The sequence below is a fragment of the Capricornis sumatraensis genome, chromosome 18 (genome assembly GCF_032405125.1).
Source record: "Capricornis sumatraensis isolate serow.1 chromosome 18, serow.2, whole genome shotgun sequence".
Taxonomy (NCBI): domain Eukaryota; kingdom Metazoa; phylum Chordata; class Mammalia; order Artiodactyla; family Bovidae; genus Capricornis; species Capricornis sumatraensis.
In genome coordinates this window covers 8,365,393-8,393,371 of record NC_091086.1, presented here as the reverse complement: position 1 = coordinate 8,393,371, position 27,979 = coordinate 8,365,393, and the positions used below count along the sequence as shown (strand labels likewise).

At 44.3% G+C, this 27,979-nt stretch overlaps 1 protein-coding gene across 1 annotated transcript in view; it reads right to left on the bottom strand.

Annotated features, from left to right (window-relative positions):
- Positions 1–27,979, bottom strand: part of DOCK2 (dedicator of cytokinesis 2) — a 444,911-nt gene that overhangs the window by 398,002 nt on the left and 18,930 nt on the right. The window contains exons 6-12 of the mRNA XM_068990795.1: positions 24,547–24,682; positions 22,379–22,533; positions 14,764–14,845; positions 4,708–4,843; positions 2,324–2,399; positions 1,294–1,370; positions 575–700 (exon numbers count right to left, since the gene is read on the bottom strand). Of these exons, the coding sequence (XP_068846896.1) occupies positions 575–700; positions 1,294–1,370; positions 2,324–2,399; positions 4,708–4,843; positions 14,764–14,845; positions 22,379–22,533; positions 24,547–24,682 (788 nt within the window). The remainder of the gene's footprint in view (positions 1–574; positions 701–1,293; positions 1,371–2,323; positions 2,400–4,707; positions 4,844–14,763; positions 14,846–22,378; positions 22,534–24,546; positions 24,683–27,979) is intronic.

Here is a 27,979-nt window from a genome sequence, read left to right as displayed (position 1 = left end):
CAACAGGCAAGTTTCAAAAGAGTATTAGTATAGAATCTCATTCACTTTTTTTTTTTACATACACATTTGGAAACTATATATCGTTGTGGTTACTTCTGGAGAGAAAGATTTAAGAGAGCTTTCACTGTTTCGTTGCATCCCTTTTTCATGTTATTGGACACTTTACGACCAGTGTGGACTATTTCTGTAATAAAAAATCGCTTAACAATTTAAGAGACTGACCATATCCACCCCCAGAAAGAGCGAAACTATTCCACATGAAGTGAAGTGGATGTCCATGGTAAGTTATTACGTGATAAGTCAGTCACAGAACACTGCACAGAGAATAGCAAGTAATGGGACAGAAAGTGTCTAAAGCGTGATTCCGTTTGTGAGGGGACGTGCATGTGTGTATATTCATGTGTTTATGTTTATTATGTAAATGCATGTAGTTTTGGATATACAGCTGTTTTCAGCAGTTACCGTCAGGGAAAGAAAGAGAGAAAAGCAGTAGAAAAGAAAAGAGCTGGCTGTTGAAAAAGAAAACGGGTCAGAGCAGCTAGGCCACCGCCAACCCCTCCCGGGGGACGAGAACCTGGCATGATGATTTCCGGGAACCCCAGCTTCCTGGCCACCACGGTCGTCCTGTCCACGAGGTGTGGGTAGTCCTTGCGGATCTGAATGATGTCGCCCACGAGCATCTTCATGGTCACCCAGAGGCCTGGAAGGGAGCACTCAAAATGAAGAGCCAACTTCAAGGGGCCCTCCCAGCCTCTCCCTCCCATGGTCTCTCCCCTCGTTCTCTCTCCGGAGAAGACTGTGGAAGCAGAGACAAGTAGCCACAGACGCAGTGACCCAGCCCTGGGGGAGGCCAGAAGTTGGGATGCCAAGAGCTCTGGAGTGAGACACCTCTGATTTGAATCCCACCAGTTACTTCTAGCAGGACCAGCTTCCGTCACTTCATCACACCCCTCCTAACCCAACCTGTGTAAAGTAGGCTTGATCCCATCTATCTTATAGGACTGTGGGAAGGAGGGAAGCAAACAAGGAAACATTTCACAGTGCCTGACACAAAGGAAAGAGTCAGGATACACCAGTTCCTCTCTCCCTTCCAGCACAAGGACATGTCTCCCTTCTATTTCTCAGGTAGAGATTTCCATCTCTGTAGATCACGAGATCCCACTCTTCATAATGGCCTGTCTGGAAAGAAGGTTATGTCTCCCAGAGTTTAGGGGTTTGAGCTGGTTGCTATAGAACCAAGGGAGAGCCCAAGCTGAAGTCAGGTCCAGCCTGCTTGGCCAGCAGGCACTGTACCTTGCCCTCCGCTGTCCCCCTTGGAGGCTGTGACTTTGCCCAGCAGGCTGTGCAGGAAGTCATTCTCAGCTGTTACCCTAGACAGGAAAAGAGAGGACAAAATGCTTGCATGGTACCCTTATAGATTCCCTCCCTTGTAACCTCAGGGGCTCCAGAAAGTGGCCGAGCCCCTCTACACACCTTAGGTGAAAAGGGAGCCTGCCCATGTCAGCTCAGAGTGTACCTGCCATCAAGAAGCACATCTCTCTCTTTCACAAAGCAATATGGCTCTGAAACTTGGAGAATACCTAGGCTACAAGTGGAGGCCATTTGTATTCCTAGGAAGATTCTTAAAAAAGAAAGGATCCCCAAGCCCTCAAAGTGAGTATCTACTCAGCAAGGTGGCAAAGCTCTGGCTGCTCACGCTAAGTCCTAATCACAGGCTAAATCCAAGTCACTGGGCATTATCTGTTTAAAAAAAAAAAATCCTCCTTAAACAAATGAGGACAATGTTCCCAAGCTTGGGGTCTTACTCTCTCAAGCTTTTTTAGATCAGGGGAAGGATGCTTACCTTCCTCACTGCCCTCCTCTAAAGTCATGGGTATGCATGCCCATGAGACTAGGGCCCGACTCCCTGTTATATGCTCCTGATACGCTGCTGCTTCATAGCTTCACGGTCCCGGTCACATCTGTACTTGATGCACCGATCTGTTGTTACCTACCCATTTAATTCCCCACCTAAATATAAGCTTCATGAAAACAGCCATGTTGATCTTGTTTACCACCTCATGCCCTATGCCTAGCACAACGCCCAGCTCTCTGCCAGCTTTCAGTCAAAGCTTGTTAAATAAGTAACACCCGATGAACGAACAGGTCAAAAGCTGGATGGTTTTGAATGCCTAGGCACTGAGACCATCACTCTTGCCCTCTCCTCTTGGAAGGCCCTACTGGCTGTTATCCACTCAGGGAACCAGTTCACCCTGCTTCTGAGTGGCCCTCAATCAGGGCAAATGTGGGTTCAGAGAATAGGAAGGAATGGGAAATCACTCACGGGTGAAAAGGAATGAAGTGCTGCTTTTCCTCATCACTTTCTGCTTTCCCCTTGATGATGTCTGTTATGTCCATAACTAGAAAAAGAAGAGAAACGACTTCATGGCTTAAGCCCTCCTGCTCCCAGGAGGGGATGACAACGGGATGAGATCGTAGGGCAGGGAGCTGGGACAGGAAAGCTTAAAAAGGCAGGAAAGCCAGCATCGGCCACCTGGCAAACACCTGTGGGTAAGCCAGGCTGGGAGGAGGGCAGCCAGAGAAACGTTTAAGAGCCAGGGGCTTAGCAGAGGATGAGGGGAAGAGTCAGAGCCACGTCCATGGAACTACGCAGTCAGGTTTGCTTCTGACATATTCCTATTAGAGGCCTACTATACTGACAAAACCCAAGCACAGTGACATTCCTATTAGAGGCCTACTATACTGACAAGACCCAAGCACAGTGACTCCCGGTAGGGTCTGAAGAGCTAAGCGCCCTCTTTTATAAATGGGCTCATATTCACAGACACATATCTGGGGATCCTTGAACCCTACATTTCCAGAAGGATCCTGGATCTTCTGAAACTTCTCCTTAAATGAGCGACTGAAGACCCATAAAACCAAGGTAAAGAACTCTTGCCCCAGAGCAGGGATCATAGAAATGGGGGCAGGGGGAGGAACACTGAAACTTGCTAGCCAAATAGGGCCAAAACCCTAGCAACAAGAAATTCCTCAAACACTCCAGGCCCCCATCAGGGAGCCATTAAAACTGCCCAGGTAATGATCAACTAGTGACTGTATCTAGCTCAAAAGGGGAGTTAGGGAGCTGAGAGGGAAAACTGTTATTTGAACTGATCAGCATCCATTCTTTCTGATAAACAGACACTCCCCTCACCTATTCTCAGTGAGCTATGTTTGGGTAGCACAATCTCCCTCTGGCTCCAGAGTTATATCCTGGGGGATCAGGGAACCAAATCCCCCTGGCCAGAATAAGTACTTTGCGGATGAGCAAATGGCATATATTTTAGCTCTTGGAGCTTCACCTGAAACTAATGGAAAAGAAGTGCTCTCTTTCCCCTGGGCTGCTAAGCAGGTAGGATGCAAACTCGGAAGAGCTAGCCAACTCATTGGACAGTCATCTTCAGAAGAAGTCAGCAAAAGGACACAGGAGCTGAGAGACAGAGAGATGAAAATTCATTTGAGTTCCAGGATCCAGCAATGCCTGAAGCAATCTATCCCTAAATCTTTCATTTACACCAGATTGCTGTCACTAGAAACCAGAAGAGAAAGCCAGTGACAGCTGGAGACAAAGACACACTTTGCAGTAAGGCCCTCGCTGCTTTAACAGGTACGTGGTGCGGTCAGGAGTGTCCCTCACACAGAAACAGAGCATTTAGAGCAGGCTGTGGATCCACCAGGTCCAAGGCCCTCATTTTGCAGACAAGGAAACTAAGGCCCTGGGGAAAATGCTTGTCCAAGATCACCTATCTAGCTAGCTGGCAATAATTAGCCAGTTTAAACACCGGTTAGCTCAGGATAAGCTCATTTCTCCCATTCTGCCACTTGGAAAGAAGTGCCAGGGGACCTGTTGGAGAACCAGCTGATTTGTCATGACAGAAGATCTGGGTGTCCTCAGGAGAAATCTGAGACATTGGGTTTAGATATGGCATACAGGGATTATAAATGGGTACACAACTAAAATGTTATATTTTAACCAAAAGAAGTGAAACTGGCATACAGAACTGCTATTTCCTTTTGTGTGTGTGTGTCTAAATTGTCTTTTATGAAAAAAGAATGTACTTTAGCTTAAATAAAGTGAGTTAATTAAAAGAAAATATATTAGGTAAATAATAAGGCAGGTGAAAGTCAGATATAACAAAACCCATAAAAGTGGGACAAGCATAATGAAGTCTTGGAAACTCCCAGGAGAGCTGAGGCTTGGAGAGAAATGCAGAGGTGATGTTTATCTCAAGCAGCCTCACTCGGCTGTGCCAAGGGTCCAACCTGGAATTGAGCTGTGTAGCGGGTGACTCATTCTGTGTAACTGCACTTCCTGTCCTGGGTAATTTTCTTAAAGGATGATTTGGTCCTCATAATTAGATCCTGCCTGTATTGTTCTTTCTTTTCCACCGTGCTTGGGAGCAAAGGTGCCAACGGCTCAGACGGCTCCGCGGTCCCAGTGCTCTGCCCCAGATGCAGGGATTTCATTATTCACCATCTTCGTCATAAATCTGCACTTAGTCATCAATTACTTTGATTTAATCTCAAGAAATTTAAGTATTAGGGGCTGCCTGGCATAGGTTTTTGAGCAAGGGAGGGCAAGGAGGAGAGCGAAAGAAAAAGTCTTTGAAACGCAGTCACCTAGGACGTGCACTCCAGGAACGGGAGGTGCTGTGTGCGTGCCCTTACCTGCCACCCCGAAGGGCCGCCTCAGTCCCTGCGTGCACTTCTTTGTGTTCGTGTCCTTAAGATCCATCTTCCCAACTCGGACTATTTGACAAATTAAGTAAATTTTGTCCCTGTTGAGGTCTTTGTTTCCAAGATCCTGTAGGGCAAGAAGGGAATAGTTACATATTGTGTCTGATGCACAAAAAGTAGAAAAGAAAACCTAGTAATAGAGAATTCAGGGAGGGGGCTATGTTTAGCACTTAGTATACGTGACATAATTGCATTATACAACTAGTCCTGGAAAATGTGGAAAACCAAGCTATCACATCCATTTCACACATAAGAAAGGTGAGTTTTGGAAAAGAAACGGGGTGACAGGACTCTGGTGTTCAGTCCTGATTCTTCCACTTCAAATTGATGAGAAAAGAAGCATAGAGGTGCGATGTCAGCTATACAGACAGGAGTTCCTATATGCCAGTGGGTGGATCCAAAAAGAGCATTTGCTACAAATGACTTCATCCATCTGGTCACTGCTCAGCGTCTCTGAGGGAAAAGGCAAAAGGAAGAAGGGAAACCCTAACAATTACTATCTGCATGTGTGCTCAGCTGCTCCGTCGAGTCTGACTCTTTGCAGCCCCACAGACTGTAGCCCAATAGGCTGCTCTGTCCATGGGATTCTCCAGGCAAGAATACTGGAGTGGGTTGCCATTCCCTTCCCCAGAGGATCTTTCTGAGCCAGGGATCGAACCCACATCTCCTGCCCTGGCAGGCAAATTCTTTACCACTAAGCCACCCAGGAAGCCCAAACAACTGCCATTTACTGAGCACCTAATGTTGCCTGATAGCTCAGTTGGTAAAGAATCTGCCTGCAATGCAGGAGGCCCTGGTTTGACTCCTGGGTCGGGAAGATCCACTGGAGAAGGGACAGGCTACCCGCTCCAGTGCTCCTGGGCTTCCCTGGGGGCTCAGGTGGTAAAGAATCTGCCCGCAGTGCGGGAGACCTGGTCTGATCCGTGGGTTGGGAAGATCCCCTGGAGAAGGGAAAGGTTACCCACTGCAGTATTATAGCCAAGAGAATGCCATGGACTATATAGTCCACGGGATCACACACAAAGAGTCGGACACATGACTGAGCAACTTTCACTTTACTTCACTTAATGTATGGAAATCAGCCAGGCATCAAACAACCCCAAGATCCCAGGGCTTCTAACACCGAGAGTCGACTCCAGCTCAGGCTACAGGTCCAGAGCAGATAGGCAGGACTCCATGCACTCACTCACTCTGGGCTGCTGGCTGAAGGATGACCTATCTTTCACAATAGGTCGATCTAGTATCCCCAGAGCAGAGGAAGGGAATGCGGCAAGACATTTACTGGCTCTTAAAACTTCCACCCAGAAGAGAGGCATATCACTTCCACTCCCGTTTCACTGGCCAAAGCAAGGGCCATGGCCATACCTAACTGCAAGGAGGGCAGAGAAGTGTACTGAATTGTGTGCTCAGAAGGAGGAACGTAGCAGCTGTGAACACACTGATGTCTCAAACACTGTGAGAAGTGGCTCATACATCATTGCCTTCTTTGAGTCTTAACAACTCTCCAAAGTTCTATCATTAATACTATGTGTTGTTTAGATGCTCAGTCCTGTCCAACCGTTCGTGACCCCCACTGACTGTAGCCCACCAGGCTCCTCTGTTCATGGGATTCTCCCGGCAAGAATACTGAAGTGGGTTGCCATTTCCTCCTCCAGGGGATCTTCCCGACCCAGGGATCCAACCCACATCTCCTATATAGGCAGACGGATTCTTTACCACGGAGCCACGAGGAAAGCCCAATGCTATTACTGTAGCCCAGTTCAACATACGAGGAAACCAAGACACAAGGGAGATAAAGGTCTTCCCCCAGGACATGACCTTAGTCCTTAGAGACACTGTCTAGTCACTCTGACCCCAAAGTCCATCAATCTAAACGCCACAGTGTTTCTCCATGAACCTAGATGTTTTATCATCGGTGCTGTATGGATGGAGAAGTCTTGAGGCTACTGTAAGAATAAGACTGAAAACCAGAGGCAGGAGGCTAAGTCCAAAACCTGAGAACAGCAGAGAACTCCTGACTCCAGGCAACATTAACTGATAGGAACTCATCCAAAAGCCTGCATACCTACACTGAAACCAAGCTCCACCCAAGAGCCAACAAGTTCCAGAGCAAGACATACCACATAAATTCTCCAGCAACACAGGAACATAGCCCTGAGCTTCAATATACAGGCTTCCCAAAGTCACACCAAACCCACAGACATCTCAAAACTCACTACTGGACACTTCATTGCACTCCAGAGAGAAGAAATCCAGCTCCACCCACCAGAACACTGATGCAAGCTTCCCTAACCAGGAAACCTTGACAAGCTACTCGTCCAACCCCACCCACAGGGAGGAACCTCCACAATAAAGAGGAACCACATACTGCCAGAATACAGAAAGGCCACCCCAAACAGAGCAATCTAAACAAGATGAAAAGGCATAGAAATACCCAGCAGGTAAAGGAACAGGATAAATGCCCACCAAATCAAATCAAAGAGGAGGAGATAGGGAGTCTACACGAAAAATAATTCAGAATAATGACAGTAAAAATCTAAACGCCACAATGCATTTCTTTTACCATCCAAAGGTGCACAGGAGGGAAACCCACCTGGACCACCCCAGCATTCCAGTGCCCTGTTCAACTCTAAAAGATTCAGTGTTCCTGAGACCCTCTTCCAGATAAGATTCAGCTGGAGAAGGAATGTTGAGGCACATTGTTGGCATCAGAGCAGAGATTCCTGGTTCTGGCCTTACCAGAGAAGGGTTACTTCTCTTAGAAAATTTTCATGCAGGCATACACACTGGGAACAACCTGTCTGCTGACATCAGGGCCAGGGCCTGGTAAAGCAGCCATCCCCAGCTTCTCACTATAGGTGGTGTGGGAGAAAGAGGGACAGATACAGAGTGTCTGGAAACAAGACATGGCCTCAACATGGTGCACACTTCCTGCTTGGGGGCTGTCACAGTTACATTTTATGTGTCAACACGGATAGGCTATGCTGCCTAGCTGCTTGGTCAAACACTAGACTGGATGTATCTATGATGCATTTTGTGGGTCTGATTAGTATCCAAAATCAGTTGACTTTAAGTAAAGGGCATTTCCTTCCATGATGTAAGTAGGCCTCATCTAATCAGCTGAAGGTCTTAAGAGCAAAACCTGAGGTTTCCTAGAGAAGAAGGAAGTCTGCCTCAAGACACTGCAATGTATAAATCCTCCCCAAGTTTTCAGACTACTGTCCAGTGCTCCCAATTTCAGACCTGTGAGCCCCTCACAGTCACATAAGCCAAATTCTTAAAATAAATCTATGTATTTATGTATCTTATTGGTTTCATTTCCCTGGAAAACCCTTCACTGATACAAGGTCTAGCCTCTCACAGCTGGAAGAATAGATTCTCCCAAGTCTCCCAATGGGAGGGAAACTGAGAACGCTGGGGAGAGGGGGCTTTCTAACCACGGAAGCCCCTCCCCTCATTTGCGTTTCTTGCCTTGCTCAGTAGGCAACTGAGTGAGAGCTGTTAATCATCTCACAGCCAGCCAGCAGGACAGCCTCTTCTCTGGCCTGTCTGACGCCTTCCTCCAACTCACCCTGAAATCCCCCTGAAACTCATCTTTAGAAGCCATGTTCATGATTTCATTTCTCTCCCCACTACAACGGTAACAGCTCCCTGTTCTTACCCTGTTAGTGTTAATTTTCCAGTGGGACAGCCTCTACTCTGGCCTGTCTGACGCCTCCCTCCAACTCACCCTGAAATCCCCCTGAAACTCATCTTTAGAAGCCCTGTTCATGATTTCATTTCTCTCCCCCCTACAATGGTAATAGCTCCCTATTCTTACCCTGTTAGTGTTAATTTTCCCCAGCTGATGTGAAAGGTCCTAGACATAATATATTTCCAGCTCTCCTATCCCACTGATTCCCCACTATTCTCTGCATGCAAGTACTCTATTTTTGTACAAAGATCTCTTTATCACTCCACAAACACACAATGCTCACTTTCAACTCTAGCTCTTTCTTCATAAGCCCCCGTCTGTACCTCTGCCTCTAAAGATTACCTCTTATCCCTCTATATATCCACACCCTTTCCATTCTTCAAAGCGCAGGTCCTGTTTCCCTCATAATGATCTCCATCCCTAATTACTTCTCCTCCCCCATGAGGAATTTTTTATATTTTGAAATATCTATGTTGGTATCTTTCAGAGTCATTTCAGAGCCACAGAATCCCTGTCACCTGACAGGTCCCTTCCTAAATGCTACAGGACAAATTATGCCACCCCACTCCCACCCACCACCAAACTCATATGTTGATCTCCCATGTCTCAGAACATGACTGCATTTGGAGACAGGGGTGTTAGAGAGGTGATTACGCTAAAATGAGGTCATTAGGGTAGGCACTAATCCAATATGACTGGTGTCCTTATAAGGACCTTGGGACACAGGCACAGAAGAACAACACACAAGGAGAATGTGGCCATCTGGAAGCCAAGGAGAGAAGCCTCCAAAGAAACCAACACTGCCAACACCTAGGTCTTGGATTCCAGGCACTGAAACTGCGAGAAACTAAATTCTTATTGTTTCAACAAAAACAACACCCAGCTGTGGATGTGATTGGTAACAGAAGTAAAGTCCAATGCTGTAAAGAGCAATATTGCATTGCTCTTTAGGAACCTGGAATGTTAGGTCCATGAATCAAGGCAAATTGGAAGTGGTCAAATAGGAGATGGCAAGAGTGAAAATCGACCTTTTAGGAATCAGCCAACTAAAATGGACTGGAATGGGTGAATTTAACTCAGATGACCATTATATCTACTACAGGGAGCAAGAATCCTTTAGAAGAAATAGAGTGGCCATCATAGTCAATAAAAGACTCCAAAATGCAGTACTTGGATACAATCTCAAAAATGACAGAATGATCTCTGTTCATTTCCAAGGCAAACAATTCATTATCACAGTAATCCAAGTCTATGCTCTGACCAGTAATGCTGAAGAAGCTGAAGTTGAACGGTTCTATGAAGACCTACAAGACCTTCTAGAACTCACACCCAAAAAAGAGGTCCTTTTCATTACAGGGGATTGAAATGCAAAAGTAGGAAGTCAAGAAATACCTGGAGTAACAGGCAAATTTGGCTTTGAAGTACAGAAAGAAGCAGGGCAAAGGCTAATAGAGTTCTGCCCAGAGAATGCACTGGTCACAGCAAACACCCTCTTCCAACAACACAAGAGAAGACTCTACACATGGACATCACCAGATGGTCAATACCCAAATCAGACTGAATATATTCTTTGTAGCCAAAGATGGAGAAGCTCTATACAGTCAGTAAAAACAAGACCAGGAGCTGACTGTGGCTCACATCATGAACTCCTTATTGCCAAATTCAGACTTGGCAGGGAAAGCAGGGAAAACCACTAGACCATTCAGGTATGACCTAAATCAAATCCCTTTTGATGATACAGTGGAAGTGACAAATAGATTCAAGAGATTAAATCTGATAGACAGAGTGCCTTATGAACTATGGACGAAGGTTCGTGACATTGTACAGGAGGCAGTGACCAAGACCATCCCCAAGAAAAAAATGCAAAAGGGCAAAACAGTTTTCTGAGGAGGCCTTACAAATAGCTGAGAAAAGAAGAAAAGCAAAAGGCAAAAGAGAAAAGGAAAGATATACCCATTTGAATGCAGAGTTCCAAAGAATAGCAAGGAGAGATAAGAAAGCCTTCCTCAGCGATCAATGCAAAGAAATAGAGGAAAACAAAAGAACGGGAAAGACTAGAGATCTCATCAAGAAAATTAGAGATACTAAGGTAACTTTTCATGAAAAGATGGGCACAATAAAGGACCTAACAGAAGCAGAAGATATTAAGAAGAGGTGGCAAGAATACACAGAAGAACTATACAAAAAAGATCTTCATGACCCAGTTAATCACCATGGTGTGATCACTCACCTAGAGCCAGACTTTTGGAATGCAAAGTCAAGTGGGCCTTAGGAAGCATCACTATGAACAAAGCTAGTGGAGGTTATGGAATTCCAGTTGAGCTATTTCAAATCCTAGAAGATGATGCTGTGAAAGTGCTGCACTCAATATGTCAGCAAATTTGGAAAACTCAGCAGTGGCCACAGGATTGGAAAAGGACAATTTTCATCCCAATCCCAAAGAAAGGCAATGCCAAAGAATGTTCAAACTACCATACAATTGCACTCATCTCACATGCTAATAAAGTAATGCTCAAAATTCTCCAAGCTAGGCTTCAACAGTACATGAACCATAGCTTTCAGATGCTCAAGATGGATTTAGAAAAGGCAGATGAACCAGAGATCAAATTGCCAACATCCACTGGATCATAGAAAAAGCAAGAAAATTTCAGAAAAACATCTACTTCTGGTTTATTGACTATACCAAAGCCTTTGACTGTGTGGGTCACAACAAACTGTGGAGAATTCTTCAAGTGATGGGAATACCAGACCACCTGAACTGCCTCTTGAGAAATCTGTATGCAGGTCAGGAAGCAACAGTTAGAACTGGACATGGAACAACAGACTGGTTCCAAACCAGTGAAGGAGTATGTCAAGGCTGTATATTGTCAACCCTGCTTATTTAACTTATATGCAGAGTACATCATGAGAAACGCTGGGCTAGAAGAAGCACAAGCTGGAATCAAGATTGCTGGGAGAAGTATCAATAACCTCAGATATGCAGATGATGCCACCCTTACGGCAGAAAGGGAAGAAGAATTAAAGAGCCTCTTGATGAAAGTGAAAGAGGAGAGTGAAAAAGTTGGCTTAAAGCTCAACATTCAGAAAACGAAGATCATGGCATCTTGTGCCATCACTTCATGGCAAACAGATGGGGAAACAACGGAAACAGTGAGAGACTTTATTTTGGGGGGCTCCAAAATCACTGCAAATGGTAGCTGCAGCCATGAAATTAAAAGACACTTGCTCCTTGGAAGAAAAGTTATGATCAACCTAGACAGCCTATTTAAAAGCAGAGACATTACATTGCCGACAAAGGTCCATCTAGTCAAAGCTATGGTTTTTCCCGTAGTTGTGTATAGATGTGAGAGTTGGACCATAAAAAAAGCTGAGCACCAAAGAACTGATGCTTTTGAACCGTGGTGTTGGAGAAGACTCTTGAGAGTCCCTTGGACTGCAAGGAGATCCAACCAGTCCACCCGAAAGGAAATCAGTCCTGAATATTCATCGGAAAGACTGATGCTGAAGGGGCAATTCCAATACTTTGGCCACCTGATGTGAAGAACTGACTCACTTGAGAAGACCCTGATGCTGGGAAAAACTGAGGGTGAGATGAAAAGGGGACGACAGAGGGTGAGATGGTTGGATGGTATCATCGACTCAATGTACATGAGTTTGAGTAAACTCAGGGATGGACAGAGAAGCCTGGCGTGCTGCAGTCCATGGGGTCTCAAAGAGTTGGCCATGACTGACCGACTGAATAAACTGACTGAAGCCACCCCACCTGTGGTACTTTGTAACAGCAGCCCTACAAAATTAATACACTAGATAATCATATCAGTCTCCTAGGTAAGCTCCCTTTTTACCCCTTTTCCGTGAGAAAAAATTTCACTTGCTCAAAAAAAGAATCAGATCTTTAAGATCTGTCTCATTGGAGACCCTTGGTATTAAGGAATCTTACTGCTATAAAAACAAGTAAAAATGCTTGAACGCAAGTCATTCCCTGGAGGATATATAAAAGCAAGCAAGTTCAGAAGCAGGCTTCAACCTCTGCCAATCACTCTTACTTTGGCCTCACAAATCTCAGACATTTGGGGAAACTGAGGCAGGACAAGAAACCATGAAACACACGCTACCTGATTCAGTCATTCATTCTTGCTCCTTTAGGGCCTCCCTGGTGGTTCAGACAGTAAAGAATCCGCCTGCAGTGCAGGAGACCTCGGTTCAGTCCCTGGGTTGGGAAGATCCCCTGGAGAAGGGAGTGGCTACCCACTGCAGTATTCTTACCTGGAGCATCCCACGGACAGAGGAGCCTGGTGGGTTACAGTCCATGGGGTTGCAAACAGTCAGATACAAGTGAGCAACTAACACACTAGTGCTCATATTACCATTCAGTCTTGTCCTGCGTGTGTTAGCAGCAACCCCTCAGCTGGGGAACGTCTGAGGAACCTTGTGTATAGGCTCCTTTCCTCTTACAGAATCAGAGGGTGAACGCTCATGAAGCAGATGGAAGGGAAATCCAGCATTTGCCCACCCCATGTGCCAGTTCCTCGGGCTCTACCCCCAAAGAAGAAACTAGGAAGAGCTGACATCCAGAGACAAGAGAAATGAGGCCACCAAGGCACATGCCTGCCAAGTCATATCTCATCCCTAACTTAAACATCATCTCAATTTCCAACTGGACATAAATCCCAGTCAAACGCCATCACATCAGCCAGCTTTAATTATCTGCATTGCATGGATGGCCTCCTGACATCTCTCTTGTTTATTTACTTATTGAATCACTTTCTGAACCTCCCCATCACACCCTGAGCCAGGAGCCACCAGTTCACCTGCTGCCGTATCCTCAGCACCCAGCTCAGAGCTTACAAACTGCAGGTGCTCACTGGCAGCGCTTGAATCAATAGAAGAAGCTAGAGCGCCATGACCTTTCCTGCCCTGAAATGAAGACTCCCATCATTCCAAGAGAGGGGAGTATCAGCAGTTAAGCCAGTCAACCAAGGTTCTCAAGTTCATCTGCTGTGGGAAGAAGAGCTAGAGGCACCAGCAGAATTCCACTCAGGCAGGATCACAGTCTCATTATTACTGAGTGACACAAACTTACCAATGCCCTTTCCTGCATGTTTACATCATGAATTGGTTCTCTGCAAAATGAACCACTGATTGATCCCCTGTCTCTCTCCTTCTTGTGAAACATCTGTCTCCTGGTTTAATCAGGAAGCTCCATGAGATTCTCCTATTTATCAAGAAAATAAATAGGCCCCTCCTTCTAACTAATAATAGATAAAGAGCACTGAGGCACATTTATATATGCCAAGAAAGCTTCTGTCTAAGCAATTAGGATCTATGATCTTATTCCAGGCCTCTGGCCCATTTTTCAGGAACTAACAAACAAAATAAATCAGCTGTGCTCCAATCTAATTGCAACGCAACATAAGACATAGAACTTAATGGGCTGTAACTGGAGAATTATTGCGGAGCAAGGTAGGTTAATCCAGCATGCTGGTCACTCCTGGACCAAACCCGCGGGTTTGATCGATGCCCAGACCTCTCCCCAGCTCCTCCTCCGTAATCTCCCTTTCCCACATGCCACACGGTGAAAGCTCTCATAGATGCTCTTCTCCCCAAAGACACTTGCAGGAAACACCAATATTCTTGGATACTTTAAGATCATACTCTGAACACACCTTGGTGGAAATAGGGCAAGAGCGGGTTTCTGCAAAAAATGATAACCCTTATCTCCTTCTTTCCAGTATTTCTCCCTTCTAGAACTAAAAGGCCAGGTCACTCTCAAGATAAATCATCCAAATAACAACTGATTTCAACATTTCTACTTATGTGTTGCCTGGTGAGTATTGGTATTTAGAAGGATGATCCCAGGGAACCGTAAGATCCTTAGTCATCTATGACTTAATTATGTTCAGAATATCCAGTTTACCAAGGCAGTCAATGTTCTAGAAAGGCCCTTATTAATATCAAGTATTTCGTAAAGGGTTTTTAGAGGGTCTGAACCAAAGACAGGAACTCATGTCAACTGTGAATTAATCTGAATCTGCTGTATCTAGTTCACCTAAACATTATTGCTGGAAGAGGTGCATGCCTGTTTACACAGTGCTCCTCACTGTGTGCACACAGGTGAGAAGAAGATAGGGAGTGGAGAAGAGGGAGCCAGGAGGAGGTCCATCTTCCCGAGAGACCCCAGAACCAGCTCTGCACCAAGGTCACGCTTCTTCCTGACCACTCACCAGCCCCGTCTCCAAGACTCTGGGCTGGTGAGTGTGGGATGTGGCACCCAGAGGACTGCACACACCTACCGTGAAGACCACCTTCAGGTTATTGAGCATCTCGATCTCCTTCGGGAAGCCCCTGCTGCCCCATCGCACCAGGTAGTTCTCACTGTGGGAAGAGGAGTGGCAGCCCGTTACCGTCAGGGGTCTCAACAGTCATCCAGTAAAGATACCCACTGAGCCTCTGCTGTGGGCCCGACACCATGCTGCTTGCTGGGGACACGGAAGCGTCTGAGACAGACTCCCCCTGTCTGTCCCTCCCTCCAGGAGATCACAGCCCCATCAGAGAGGCAGATGTGAGACCAGCTGGGCCATGGAATTACTAATATATGTGTGTTCACAACCTCTTTCCCTCTCCTATCTGGCAAGCAAATGCTAACCCAGCTGCCTGACGGTTTTGAAGAGCAGCAGTTTTCTCTGTAGATAAAGACTGGCAGAGGGAATGGATCCTTTCCTCTCAAGGGAAAGGATTTTTACGTGTTTCATTGGACATTAAGAATATATGTGGCAGCCACTGTGGCAGGTCCTTAAAAAGTTAAACACAGAGTTGCCATGTGACCCAGCAATTCTACTCCTAGGTATCTACCTAGGAGAAATAAAGACATATATTCATACAAAAACTTATACATGGATGTTCATAACAGAGTTATTCATAATAGCCAAAAAGTGGAAGGAACCTAAATGTCCATCAGCTGATGAATGGATTAAAAAAATGTGGCATATCCATTCAACAGACCCTCACTAAGCCATAAAAGGGAGTACAGTACTGATTGACAATGACTATAGCATGGATGAATCTCTAACATATTATTTTAAGTGAAAGAAGACAGACGCAAAAGGCCATATATTATATGATTCCATTTATATTAAATGTCCAGAATAGGCAGGTCCATTGAGACAGAAAGTTTGTTAGTGGCTGTCAGTGGGGTTGAGAACAAGGGCTTTGGGAGTGACTGCTAATGGGTCCAGGTCTTACCACTGAGGTGATGGAAATGCTCTAACAGTAGATACTAGGGATGGTTGAACAGAATTAAAAATATACTAAAACTGAATTGTATGTTAAAAAGTGGCAAAGTTTCTGTTATGTGAATTATGCCAATAGTAATAATAAAAAAGAAAAAATCATTAAAAAACAAACAAAAAGCATATGTTAAGAATATATTAAAATTCCCTGGCAGTCTAGTGGTTAGCACTCCATGCTCTCACTGTTGAGGGCCTGGGTTTAATCCCTGGTTGGGGAACTAAGATCCCACAAACCATACAGCACAGCCCTCCCAAAAAGAATGTATTTGCCCTTCCCACCCTATTCCCTTTTCAAGACTTGAGTAAAGATTTGGATGATTTTAAGTAATCCATTGAACCCACTGGATGTAGGACCATTTCCTTGAATGAATGTCACACTGTGATGGGCTACAGAGGGCCTTAGCCAGTATCTAACATACACTTAAGTAATGATTTACATGCAGTCATGACAACTATATATATATATATATATATATATATATATATATGCAATCATGCTATAAAGAAAACATTCAGGATGTTGTGAGGATGTACATCAGAAGAACCAGCCCTAGTCTGGGTAGTTAGGGGAGTGTTTGCTGAGGATATGACATGTAAATAAAGTTAGCCAGGCAAAGAGAGTGGGAAAAAGAAATGGTTCAGGCAAAGCAACAATGTGTGCAAAGGCCCTGAGATAGGATGGAGCTTATACATCTAAAAAGCAGATCCAAGGGAAAAGTTGTAAGAGAAAAATTAGCAAGATAGGCCAGACCATGTAGGCCATATAGGACTTAAAGATTTTGGCTTGATTCTTACGATAGGGAGAACCCACTGACAGTGTGTATGAAGAGCAGTCCCACAGTTCTGACATCTGATCATCTATCAGCTCATAGCTTCGAGCAGCAGTACACAGTGCACACAGCTCTGCCTGGCTCATGCTGGTCAGTCTAGCTGCATCAGCAAGGTCAGGAAATCTAGCACTGCTTTTTTTAAAATTTATTTTCATTGGAGTATGTTTGCTTTACAATGTTGCCCTAGTTTCTACTATACAGAAAAATCAGTCAGCTACATGTATACATATTTCTCCTCCCTTTTGGATTTCCTTCCCATTCAGGTCACCACAGCGCATTAAGTGTTGATTATTGATTAGAGTTCCCTGTGCTATACAATAGGTTCTCATTCGTTATCTATTTTATACACAGTATCAATAGTATATACATGTCAGTCCCAATCTCCCAATCCCTCCCACCCCTCCGTTTACCCTGGTATCCATACTTTTGTTCTCTATGTCTGTCTCTATTTCTGCTTTGCAAATCCGATCACCTGTACCATTTTTCTAGTACTTCTTTAACTTAGGAGAAGATTAGTATAATTTGCTGAGTTGATTCATACAGCTTTTCATGCCATCCAGGAGCATACCATTGGTTCTAAATAAATGCCCATTGTCTTGAATTGGGATATAAACAAAACTCAAAACCAAGTTAGCCCAAAAGACATAATAAGAGAATTCAGCAAACTTAAAGCAAATCACCTTCTTTTTTGAAAAGTTTGTTCTCTCTGATGTTCTGTTCTTTTCTCTCGTTTTACCTCTAGAAGACTAATAAGAATAATCTGAGCAAAGTTCACTGGGGAAATAGAACATATTACAAAAAGAACACGGCATCAGATTAACCAATGGTTAAAATGTAATCAGCTTAAGGGAACATTTTTTTAGTAAGATCTAAAAATTTAAGTGGAATTTTCTTCTAAATAACCAAGAAGCCTCCGAGACTCCATATACAAAAAATACATTTTCATTATTTCCCATTGGTTATTTCTGGACCGCCATAGTGAAATACCTGGGTATTTCTCAGAACCTTTAATTATATGGGGTTTCCCTGATAGCTCAGTTGGTAAAGAATCTGCCTCCAATGTAGGAGACCCCAGTTCAATTCCTGGGAAGATCTGCTGGAGAAGGGATAGGTTACCCACTCCAGTATTCTTGGACTTCCCTTGTGGCTCAGCTGGTAAAGAATCCTCCTGCAATGCGGGAGACCTGGGCTCGATCCCTGGGTTGGGAAGATCCCCTGGAGAAGGGAAAGGCTACCTATTCCAGTATTCTGGCCTGGAGAATTTGTCCATGGGATCACAAAGAGTCGGACATGACTGAGTGACTTTCACTTCACTTCACTTCACCATATGTAGCATCCCCAGTAGAGAACTAACTGGCCAGGTCTAAACACCAGGAACCAGAAATTTTATTCTAAGGGAAATAGAATCATAAATAAGAAAAGCAATCTAGAGGGCTGAGCTGGCCCCTTCCATCTTTGCCCAGGGAGATCTGGGTGGTAAATCTGAAGGTCTACCTGGCATTAAGACAGGTAAGACCTCTTCCATAAGACACCCTCCTCAGGGGAAGGGGGAGAACCATTCCAACCCTTTCTTGAGCTTCTTTTGGAAATTAGTTTTGCCCCTGGCCTGATGCCTGAGCTGCTTGCTTTTTGTCCTACAGAAACTTACCTTAAGTTTCCCAAACCAAATCTCTGCAGACATCCCCTGGAATCGGCCCACCTTTCATCTCAATATTGAAAGGTTGACAGTGAAAGTGAAAGTCGCTCGGTCATGTCCAACTCTTTGCGAAGCCATGGACATAGTCCCTGGAATTCTCCAGGCCTGAATACTGAGTGGATAGCCTTTCCCTTCTCCAGGGGATCTTCCCAAACCAGGGATCAAAATCAGGTTTCCCGCATTGCAGGCAGATTCTTTACCAGCTGAGCCACAAGGGAAAGGTTGTCCCAGCCAAATTCTCCCCAGCGCACCTCTGGGCCACACTGCTGATGCACTAACTTGCCTGAGGCTCACTGTAGGCACCTCCTGGCTAGGGCAGGCAGGAGTGGGGGAAATTGGTTTCTCAGGGAAATAACAGCTACCCAGCTTCAAGACTGACACGGGGAGTGCTTCCCAGTTCCCCGGCCCCTTCCCTGTATTGGGCCTGCTCTCTTCTTTCTTTGTTTTCTGCTCTTTTTCTCCTTCATTCTTTGGTAGAGGATGGGCTCTACCCCCTCGTGTCCCTGCTCCTCACCCCTCCCTCTCCTAAGGGCTCCTCTGTGTCTCCAGCGCTCTCAGAGGCATCACTCAGCCATGCCCCGTCGAGCACATCATTCGATGCAGCACACGAGGGGACAGAGCTGCCATCGCACTGATCCATTGCTTCCCTCCCCAGAGCTGGTTCAGGCCATCCATCACTGCGATGAGCCAGCAGGCCAGGCACCCTTGTCAATTCGGCTATGAGGTATCCTTGTGTTTTTTGAGAGGCAAGGAACACTTTCACGATTTTTGTCACAGGTGTCTCGGGAGCAGCTGGCAGGGAATAGCAAGGAGCCTATGACATGGCCAGCATCTCACGGTGGGTGCTAAGGAAGCAGGAATACTTGCTCAGAGTCTGCTGAGGCCTAGCCAGAAGGGCTGTACTGATTCTTTAAATTAGGGTTTTAAGTTTGCTATAAAAAATAGTTTTCCACCATACAGTGCTACAGAGAAGGCAATGGCACCCCACTCCAGTACTCTTGCCTGGAAAATCCCATGGACGGAGGAGCCTGGTGGGCTGCAGTCCATGGGGTCACTATGAGTCGGACACGACTAAGCAACTTCACTTTCACTTTTCACTTTCGTGCATTGGAGAAGGAAATGGCAACCCACTCCAGTGTTCTCGCCTGGAGAAACCCACAGACGGAGGAGCCTGGTGGGCTGCCGTCTCTGGGGTTGCACAGAGGGGGACACGACTGAAGTGACTTAGCAGCAACAACAGCAGCATACAGTGCTAAGACCCTGGTGAGGCCCACTGAGGATATCTCATACAACTCTTTCCTTGGTGACAGACTAAATTGGAAACTAGCTTATCTTTGGAGTCAGATGGACCTGGGTAGAAATCTGACCTCTGCCATTTTATAAATATATGTGATCTTGAGCAAGTCATTTGACCTCTCTGAGCCTCAGTCTCGTCCAAATCACATGGAGTAATGAGGATTATATGGGATCGTATACAGACCTCAGTTTAATCTTCTTAGATAGTCAATCTAAGTTTCATAAATGTCTCCAGGAGGGCCATTATTTTCTAAAATGAATTTTGTAAAGTTACTAGGAATTGTATGGGGCTTCCCAGGTGGCTCGGTGGTAAAGAATCCCCCTTCCAAGCAGAAGACACAGGGAAGATCCCCTGGAGGATCTTCCTGGAGAAGGGTTGGGAAGATCCCCTGGAGAAGGAAATGGCAATGCACTTAAGTATTCCTGCCTGGGAAATCCTATGGACAGAGGAGCCTGGCAGGGTATAGCTCATGGGGTCACAAAGAGTCAGACATGACTTAGCAATTTCATCAACACAGTCAAGGTAGGAAGATATCACATTCTCAGTCGCAGTAGAAGGCTCATGCTCCTGCGGCAATCTACTGCACTAACTGCAATCTCGAATAGGGACCCGGTGTTGGCTCACAGCCCCACTGGAGGGGACAGGCAGTGGTCAGCTGAGAGGAAGGATGGACTGAGCCACAAGCAGAGGCCAAGGCTGGCCGTGGTGGCCAGAGATACATCAAAGTCTTTTCTCAGGAGATCCCCAACCCTGTTTTGCGTTCCTCGAAATGAGGTGCCCAGAAGTTCCCTTACCTTCTCCAAGAACAATTAATCAAGGTGATTACAATAATAGCCACTGCCACTTGGAGCACCATATGACAGGCCCTGTGCTTCATGCGCTTTTTCGTATTAAAAACCTGTGCCCCTGTGAGGTTGACACGTACATTTCGCAAATGGGACACTCTGGCTTAAAGATTAACAACTTGCCCAAGGCTAAGAAGCAGTAAATGGTGGGGCCACAGTGTGAACCTGCCTAGATCCTAGATTACAGAGCCCATACCGCCAGCCTGTCACTGCCATTGAGGACACAGCATTTTCACCATTCATTTCTTAAATCTCTTTTTAAAAACATTTTTTTTATTCTATCCAGTGCTATCTGTTTGAATCTTGTTATTTCCGTTGTTTTCCATTAATCAAAAATTGCTTACAAAACCCTATTGTGTGATGTGGATAAACCTAGAGTCTGTCATACAGAATGAAGTCAGTCAGAAACAGAAAAACAAATATTGTATAGTAACAGGCAGACTGGTTCAAATTGGGAAAGGAGTCCATCAAGGCTGTATACTGTCACTCTGCTTATTTAACTTATATGCAGAGTACATTGTACAAAATGCCAAGCTGGATGAATCACTAGCTGGAATCAATATTGCCAGGAGAAATATCAACAGCCTCAAATATGCAGATGATACCACCCTCATGGCAAAAAGGGAAGAGGAACTAAAGAGCCTCTTGATGAAGGTGAAAGAGGAGAGTGAAAAAGCTGACTTAAAGCTCAACATTCAAAAAACTAAGATCATGGTATCCAGTCCCATCTCTTCATGACAAATAGATGGGGAAACAATGGCAGATAGTATTTTCTTGGGCTCCAAAATCACCGTGGACAGTGCCTGTAGCCCTGAAATTATAAGAGGCTTGTTCCTTGGAACAAAAGCTATGACAAACTTAGGGTATTAAAACCAGAGACATTACTTTGTTGACAATTGTCCTTATAGTCAAAGTTATGATTTTTCCAGTAGCTATGTACAGATGTGAGAGATGGACTGAGAGCTGAAGAACTTATGCTTTCCAACTGTGGTGCTAGAGAAGACTCCTGAGAGTCCCTTGAGCAACTAGGAGATCAAACCAGTCCATCCTAAAGGAAACCAATCCTGAATATTCATTGGAAGGGCGGATGGGGAAGCTGACGCTCCAATATTTTGGTCACCTGATGTGAAGAGCCGACTCACTGGAAAAGACCCTGATGCTGGGAAATATTGAAGGCAGGAGGAGAAGGGGATAACAGAAGATGAGACAGTTAGATGGCATCACCTACTCAATGTACATGAGCTTGAGCAAACTCTGGGAGAAGGAGAGGGAAGCCTGGGTGCTGAGTTCTGGGGTCACAAAGAGTTAGACATGACAGCGTTGAAGAACAACAACACGTATATATGGAATCTAGAAAAAGGGTACTGATGAACTTGTTTGTGGAGCAGGAATAGAGAAGCAGATGCAGAGAATGGACACAGCAGGGGAAGGAAAGGGTGGGACATACTGAGATGGCACCATTGACATACATACACTAGCGTGTGTGAAACAGATGGCTAGTGGGAAGCTGTTGTCTAGCGCAGGGAGCTTAGCTCAGTGCTCTGTGATGACCTAGAGAGGCGGGATTGGTGGGACAGGTGGGAGGGAGGGGTATATGTACACATATAGCTGATACACAATATATTTGCTGATACAGCAGGAGCTAACACAGCAGTGAAAAGCAATTATACTTCAATTAAAAACAAAAATACACATATAATATGTTTTCAAAAAAATTTAAAACCCTACTATGTAACTATAACTCTACTTTTGGAAAAAAATGCCATGATAAGTAATATTTCCACCTGACTCCCACACCCTAAAAGAAGTTATGTCCACATTCTCAGTTAGGCTGTTTTTCTACTGGGTGGGAATTTCTCCACAAGTAATGCGGGAAGGAAAAGATGCTCGGACCTCTGCCAACCCCCACCTCCCAAATGCAGAGAAGTCAGGCAATACCGAACATACTTACCTTATGACCATTTGCTTGTTGGGGTCATAGAGAGACATGAAGAGCTCAGCATCTTCCCCAATTCTGCACACAAAGTTTCTCACGAAGACATAGAGGCTATGGGTAGGGGATGAGGAAATCCGGGAATACATTCCATAATCAGGCTGATCTTTTGACTGAGAAGTGGAAGGGAAAAGAGAGGAAAAGAGAAAATTAGCCCTGCACCACTTAGGACAATGGAAAGGTGGCCCAGGATATTAAGAACTATGTAGGTTTTGAGCCTAAAGATTTCAACATTATGTTCAGGCCTTCTACCAAAAGCATCTTTTGTCTGAGTCAAGTCACTCTGACTCTCTTGATCTTGATCTTGGGGAATATCGCAAACAATCTAGCCTTCCTTATAAAATGTAGTGTCATAAAAAGCACAAACTATATAACAGGAAAAAATGCTTACACAGACTTTATCAAAACTAAATATTTTCCTCATTGAAAGATACATTTCTCCCAAGTAAGCACTGGGAGAAAATATATTTGTAAAACATACATCTGATAAAAAAATTCGCATCTGGAATATACAAAGAATTCTTACAACTCAATGATAAGAAAACCAACCCAATGAACATGGGCAAGGTATTTGAACAAACACATCACAAAGAAAGATACAAATGGTAAATGCCAGTAAGCACATGAAAATTACTAATCATTCAGGGACATTCAAAACAGCAATGAGGTACCCCTACACAACCACTAGACTGGCTAAAGTTAAAAGACTGACAGTATCAAGTGTAAAGAATGCAGAGAAGCTGGCACTCATCTGTTGCTGATGGGAACGCAAGACTGTGAGGCCCTTTTGGGAAACACTATGGCAGTACCTTAAGAACTTAAACATACTCTTATCACACAGTCCAACAACTGTTACCCGAAAAGAACAAAACCATTTGCCCACACAAAACTTTGTATGTAAATGTTCATAGCGTTGTTAGCTATAATAGCCCTGGATTAGAAGCAACCCATATATTTAACAATTGATATATGATATATACCCTTGGTCAATGGTATAGCAACTGAGCAGTGAAAAGGAAAAAACACTAATACACACAACAACATTATAATAAACATCATGCTGAATAAAAGAAGTCAAACACCAAAACCATATGATTCCTTTCATATTAAATTCTAGAAAAGATAGTATAGTCGTGAAAAAGGTTGCCCAAGACTTGGGGTTGAACTGCAAAGAAACTCAAAGAAACTTTTAAGATGTTGGAACTGTTCTATACCTTGAATGTGGTAGAGTTTGCCCAACACTATATATTAATAAGATTCATTAGATTGCAATTTTAAATGAATTAATTTTATTGTATGAAAATTAGATCTCAGTAAAGCTAAAAATAAAATTGTTTTTAAATAATGCACAGTGGTAAAATACTTTAAAAAATACAAATCAGATTAGGTTAACCTTGTAAAGATTATGTTTCCTTGGATCTTTTGTTGGGTTCCTACCACAGTTGGAATAACATCTTCCACAGTTGGAATGACATCTCATTCTTTCCCGTGACTCTTAGGTCCTGTGAGAGCCAACTCCTGCTACCTGCCTCTCCAAAGTATTGTCTAAACTCTTTCACTGCTCTTTAGGCCCCATCCATACTGGCCTTTCTACTCCTTGAACATTCAGAGCTCAGTCCTACCTCAGGGCCTTTGCACATGCTGACCTGCCCCCCCCCCGCCCCACCCTGCTGCATTGAACATCTTATCCCCAAATCTTCCTAGGCCTGTTGCCTTCACATTATACAAGTGTCATCTCAGATGTCCCTCCTGGGAGAGGTCTTTCCTGATGGTACCTTTTAAAATAGCTCCTGATTCACTCTGTTTCACATAACCCTAATTGATTGCCTTTTAGAAATTCATCCCCATCTGGAATTATTTACTCAATTACGTTTTTTTAACATTTCTTCTTTTTTCCTCTCTGGAATAGAAAATCCTGGCATTAAACTTCTCATGGGCTGTCTGTAGAATGAATCATGATCTGAGTATAAGACACAACAAAATGCATGTTGTTACTGATCATCTCAGGTCATAGGACAGATGTCCCTTTGAATAATATACAGTCTGGTTAATTAGATTATTTTAAGCTTATGGTGTGCTAAAGCCTGCTTCCTTTGGCCAAACAAAGTCTGTTTCACAAAGCTCACCATCTCTTCTTTAATACGCTCTGTGATTTTATCAGTTGCTTCTTCATGTGCATGGAACAAGCTGATGATGCTGGTATTATCAGGGTCCAAGATATTTCCATCTTCATCTCTGACAATCAGATCAAGCTCAAGGATTCTGAAAAGCAAGAATGTGAGATGAGGATAAATCAAGGGAGACAGAAGCCTACAGAACATTGGTGAGAAGTTTCTACCATAAAGTTCACATGAGTTCTGAGTCATAGGCTCCCTCAGAACAGATCTACACACATAGCCTTGCACGCAGATGGGAGGCACAGTGATATAGCTCAGCCTTTCTGGGAGGTACTGTAGCAGTGTGTATTGAAAAAAATTTAATGCATATTTCCTGTGATACTGAACCTAGAGAAACAACCACACTTGAACAAGGATGTGTGTGCATCAGCAAAGTATTAAAAAATACCAAGGTTAAGTTAGTTATCTAGTTAACACTAAAATGTCTGTCAAGAGAGAAAATGGCTAAATAATCTGTAATGGAATTCGTAATGAAATTCCATGTAGTAGTGCTTTAAAAATATGACACACTTTTGATGTTTCTTTCTTTATTTGGCTGACCCAGGTCTTAGCACACGGGATCTATGATTTCCATTTTGGTATGTGGGATATTTGTTTTTATTTTTTAGTTCCAGCATTAGTTGCAACATGTGGGACCCAGTTCCCTGAACAGGAATCGAATCTGGGATCCCTACCTTGGGAGTGCAGAGTCTTAGCCACTGGGCCACCAGAGAAATCCCTAGTTTTGATATGCTTAATGATATATTAGTGGGGGGGAAATCAAGCTTGAAAAGATGCATACAGAGTGTTTTCAGTGAAAAGACAAAGCAAGGCAGGTATGTTACGTGGGTGCATGTTCAGAGAGAAAGGTATGGACATGTGTACCAACACTACCAACACGTGTATCTGTGAGGAGAGGCAGGGCCCTGGACTAGCAGGCATGGAGGGGTCACGGGAGAATTCTGCCTTTTCTCTATGCGTTTAATGCTTACATAATAGAACATGATTCAGTATGATATATGGTGCATAATGCAGGGAAGGTACTCATGTACCATTAATAACATTTTGAAAACAATTGTTGGGGGTGGGAACCTCAGATATATCTTTGTTGTCCATGGCTTGCTCTTTAACTCTGTGACTTCAGGGTCACGAGATTTTCCCGTTTGGTACTGATTTGTTTCAACTGCAGCTGCCATTCTGATTGGCATCAACAACACTAATAACAGCAAAATGCTCACACAGCAGTTGCGATGAGCTGCACATTAAACTGCTCATGCATCGTAAGGCCTTTAGCTTTAATACTAAGGCCTCCCTAGGAGGGAGGTACTATTAATACCTCCGTTCACAGATGAAGAAAAGACTGAGTATAATTTCTTCATGTCACATAGCTAGTAAAGAGTAATGTGGCATATTTGTCTACACTCTTCATTTTCAGTGCAACCCCCTCTAGTACTCTTGCCTGGAGAATCCCAGGGATGGGGGAGCCTGGTGGGCTACCATCTATAGCGCTGCACAGAGTTGGACACGACTGAAGCGACTTAGCAGCAGCAGCATTAAATTTACTCATAAAAAATTCTAAAATGTACAATTTCTCCTTTTTAACAAAGTACAATAAAACATAAAAACCCCAAAACAGAACACTTGACACTTACAATTCAAAATCAAATTAGCAGAACATTAAATATTTACAAAACTGTATCTTTAAAATACATCCAATTTTGTAGAATTGACAAAAAAAGAATGGCTCAAAAATGCACCTTTGTGGTATACGTTCTAGTTAAGAGGCTCTTAGAAGCAGTACTGGGTTGGGGGACGGGGTTGATGTGTGCAGAGGTCCTCACTTAAAGCTGCCTTTGCACTTGATGCTGACTTGGAGGCACTCCGTTGTCCATACATAGAAAGGAGGGGGAGGTGGGCTGATGGAGGCTCTGAGAGCAACAGCAGTGGTCCTGCTTAGGACTCACTATCGAGTACCAGATTGGGAATAGCAGCATTTTCACCTCGTATTTGAGAACTGGATTGAAAGGCACATCTCTCCTCTCATCCAAATGCAAACAGGAGGGAGCCAAAGCTCACCCATTTGTCCACATTCATTAGGAAATTAACTTCCAACTAGATGTGACTCATAATATTGCACAGCCGTGCTGCTGAACAGGCGATGCTACAGGGGAATAAGTGCATTCGACTGATGCTGAGCAGAGGCTCTCAAGACCTGGGAGAAGATGGACTACAGCCGACACATAATTCAACGCCAAGATCTCTCTAGCTCCTTTCTCTTCAAAATGTATCAAAGTGTATCTGGCTCTAAAAATGTATGACTAAAACAAAATTCTCCCGGGTCCAGCTGTCTTGGGATTTGAAGGATTCATTTGAGGATTCCTCATTCCTTAGATACCAAAGAGCTTGTCCATTATCAGTTTCATCTGAAACCTGGAAGCTTTAGTCATCAAGGGGCAGGATTGGACCAGGGTCAGGAGAGGCTGCTTTCTGCTGGGACGTCAGACCATTCACTTTGGAGAACAGAGCATTTTGACAGTTTTTCCTTAGGAGGTAAGCCCCGCAGCTCTCTTCTGCTCCAGAAAGTCAAATGAACCCAGGACAGAAAAGGGTAGGGGAGGAAACCCTTACTGTGTGCGTTTTTCAAAAAATTAATATTATTTTAAGGTGAAGCAAAGAGAAATGGCTTTTTCTGTGGCTCCCCATCATTCTCTGGACAAATCTGAATTTTTTCTACCTGGCACTCAGACCCTGAGGTTCCAGCCACAGTCATGCTCATCTCTCAGCTCCTCTAAGCTTCTCTCTCTCTCTCTGTCTCTCTGAACTCTTCACCTAATAATTCCTGCCAGTCTTGTTTGATGCAGAGCAGGTGTCACCCTCCTGCCCTGCCCCCTCCACCCTGTCACTTCTCTTCCTCTTCTCAGGAAATGCATGACTTCCTACTCACGTGTCTGTTTACTTCCTCTTACTAACCGCCACGGTCCTCCAGGAGGCAGTCGAAGACAGAGGTTAAGTGCTGGAATTCTGGAGCCAAGTCACCTGGTTCAAATTCCAGTGCCTCCTGGTCAAAATGACCTAATCAACCTGTGAGTCTCCGTTTCCTCATCTAATAGAAATAATAACAGTACCTGCCTCAAAGAGGGGTCATAAGACTTGGCTCTTATGTTAAGACATGAAAAGTACTCTAAAGTGTACCTGGCAGATAGTAGGCACTCAGAAATTTACAATTAGTTCCCTTTGCTTGCCTTTTGTTGCTGCTACAGAGAGAGGCTGTATTTTGTAAATACTGTGTCCTGAGTGCCTATAAGGTGTTCAATAGAAGTCTGATAGCTGAATGAAGGAACAGAATCTCTGAGGGCAGAAACAGGCTGATCTGTCCTCCAAGATTCAGAGTCCTGCTCCCCTG